Source organism: Buceros rhinoceros, unplaced genomic scaffold, assembly GCF_000710305.1.
Source record: "Buceros rhinoceros silvestris isolate BGI_N320 unplaced genomic scaffold, ASM71030v1 scaffold18930, whole genome shotgun sequence".
Classification (NCBI taxonomy): Eukaryota; Metazoa; Chordata; class Aves; order Bucerotiformes; family Bucerotidae; genus Buceros; species Buceros rhinoceros.
Genome location: NW_010388084.1, coordinates 3,990 through 6,509, shown reverse-complemented (window position 1 = coordinate 6,509; position 2,520 = coordinate 3,990). Strand labels below are relative to the sequence as shown.

The following is a 2,520-nucleotide window of genomic DNA, read 5'->3' as shown; positions in this document are numbered from 1 at the left end:
GAATGCTGGACAGGACCTAAAGGCTAACTCGATGGTTTAGAATTTTAAGACAAATTTGTTTTTCCAGTCACATTTTCCCCAAGGAGGATAATCTGGAATGTCACATGCCTGTTTTCTGGCTCGCGTGTCCCCTTTCCCAGCTCCCTTCCTGCCCTGCTGGCGTTCGCCTTCTGTTGCACGCAGGTCGTTATGAATGTGGGTTGCAGCGCTGAAAATGCTCTTCACTTGTTTGAGTGGAGAAATTAAAAGGAGAAATGTTCTGAGGTGAATTGGTTAAGTAAAACAAACGTTATCTGCTTTAGAAATCACACTAGTAAACTGAAACGTGGCTGGAAGCTGGCCCACCACAACCCACTCAGAAAGCCCCAAATCTCCCTTTTTCTCAGTCCCAGAGATCCCAAACGGAGGCGGTGACGTTCCTGGCAAACCACGACGACAGCAGAGCCCTCTACGCCATACCAGGTGCGTGACATGCTCCGGCAGCCTCGGGGGAGAGGTGGGTTGTCGCGAGGTGAGGTCAGCAGAGTCACCCGCTGCCCACTCCTGCTGGGAAGGAGCACTTCCCCAGGACGTTCCTGTAGTGGAGCTGTCTGGGGTTTAGGGCCGTGCTGGAAACAGCAGAATTACTAAGGCACACGAAGACCATGGGGGTAGATGGGAGCTCAGCAGGCTCTGACGGGCCACGAGCATCCCAACCTCGTGCTCTTGAGATACGGGTCTCATACGTACACCCTGCCATAGGTGGGCTATTCTGTTACCAGGTCAGCTAGAGCTCTCCACGTCCAAAACCCTTTTGTGGCAGCACCGTCACTCCCCAGGCAGTGAGTCTTAGAGAAACGATCCCATGGAGAAATCTCCCAGGAGAACACTGCTAGGGCTTCTTACCGGCCTCTTCACTCTGTTCAGGCGTTTGGCAGTCCTGTCCTTGACCTCTCAGCGGTGTGATCCATTTCTCTGTCTTTGCTGGGGAAGTTAATGGCTTTTGGGGTTTATTTTTCAGGTTTAGACTACGTAAGCCATGAAGATATCCTTCCCTACAGCTCCACCGATCAGGTGCCCATCCAGCATGAGCTCTTTGAGAGGTTCCTCATGTACGACCAAACAAAAGGTAATTCTGGCTTCATCGGGAACTCTTTGGAGCCAGATGCTTCAGGTTCTCTAGAACAAGTACCCAGAACCCACCATCTTAGATGTGGTGTAAAAATCACAGCCTGGTTTGGAGTGTGGAGCCGTAAAGGTTCCTTTAACTAACGTTTGTACCCATGTGACAGGAGTTGCTTTTGGGGGAGGGTGCTCCGTATACAGGATGCCCCTCCTCACGAACCCCACCTTTCCCTCCCCGCAGTTCCACCGTTTGTAGCGAGGGACACACTGTGTGCCTGGCAGGAGAAGAACCACCCCTGGCTCGAGCTCTCCGACGTGCACCGAGAAACCACAGAGAACATCCGCGTCACCGTCATCCCTTTCTACATGGGCATGAGGGTGGGTCTGTGGTGCACACTGCTGTGGTAGTTCTGCGATCTGTTTAACTCGCTTGTTTTTCTAAGACCAGTTTACTGACTGGAAGTGCCTCCTACTTACTGGAGAAGTGACTTTTTAATCACAGTTGCAATTTCGTTGTCACGGAGTCCCGCAGAGCTGTGAACATGAAATGGTTTTGTCACACGTTTTTGGAGAGCAGCTCCTGCAGATTGGCCTTTGCTGGTCATTTGTATGTTGGGAAATACCCTGCTCTGTTCTGCAGAACAGTGTTAGCAAGATACTTAGGAGGGCTGGTGAACTGGGCCTTTGCTGTCTCAGTCACAGATGGGCGTGTGCGTAAGGTGGCACCAAGGCCATCTGCCCCGCGATGACAGACATGTCTGTTATACTCGCGGTGATGAGGTGTCCTGGGTGTCTGCCTCTGTTTCCTGGCTCTAATGTGGGTTAGAGGGTTTGACTAAAGCCTTCTGGACTTAGCTGATAACCACATCCTCTTTGTAGTGTAAGGACTTCATGTGGACCATCCAAAATAATGAGGCTCCACTAGATTTCTGAGTGGGAGGGCTGGGGGTTCCCGCAGCCGTTTGGTTTCCAAGGCCAGACAAGCCGGCGAACATTTTGGTGTGGAACTGCAGCTTCTGTGGAGCCCAACTGATGTTTGTCCTCACCTCATCAGAAAAACAGGTGCCTGAAGGCACGGAAACGGGCGTTTCTCCATCTGGAGAAAGTGCGTGATTAAGATGGAGACCAGCTCTCCGCAGTCATGAGCTCCTTCCCAATCTCCCACCCTGCGGTTCTGTGCCTAGAGCAGGACCAGTGCCAGGGAGCTGCTCTGGAGAGCAGCTGCCATCGTGCTGCTGGGAGTTGGCCGTGTCAGTCTGGCCTGGAACGAGAGCCCCTGCTTGGGCGGTGCTGACAGCTGAAGGGGTTTTGGCGCGGAGTGTTGAAGGGCAGCAGCTAAAGTCTTTTGTTTCTCTTGACAGGAAGCCCAGAATTCCCACGTCTACTGGGTGAGTGCCTTTTGTTTCACGGAGCAGC

The 2,520-nt window shown here is 52.5% G+C and overlaps 1 protein-coding gene across 1 annotated transcript in view; it reads left to right on the top strand.

Annotated features, from left to right (window-relative positions):
- Positions 1-2,520, top strand: part of POLDIP2 (polymerase (DNA-directed), delta interacting protein 2) — a gene marked incomplete at its 5' end in the record, with an annotated part of 6,551 nt that overhangs the window by 1,323 nt on the left and 2,708 nt on the right. Inside the window, 4 exons of the mRNA XM_010144826.1 lie at positions 387-462; positions 1,001-1,108; positions 1,346-1,482; positions 2,466-2,492. Coding sequence (XP_010143128.1) covers positions 387-462; positions 1,001-1,108; positions 1,346-1,482; positions 2,466-2,492 — 348 coding nt within the window. The remainder of the gene's footprint in view (positions 1-386; positions 463-1,000; positions 1,109-1,345; positions 1,483-2,465; positions 2,493-2,520) is intronic.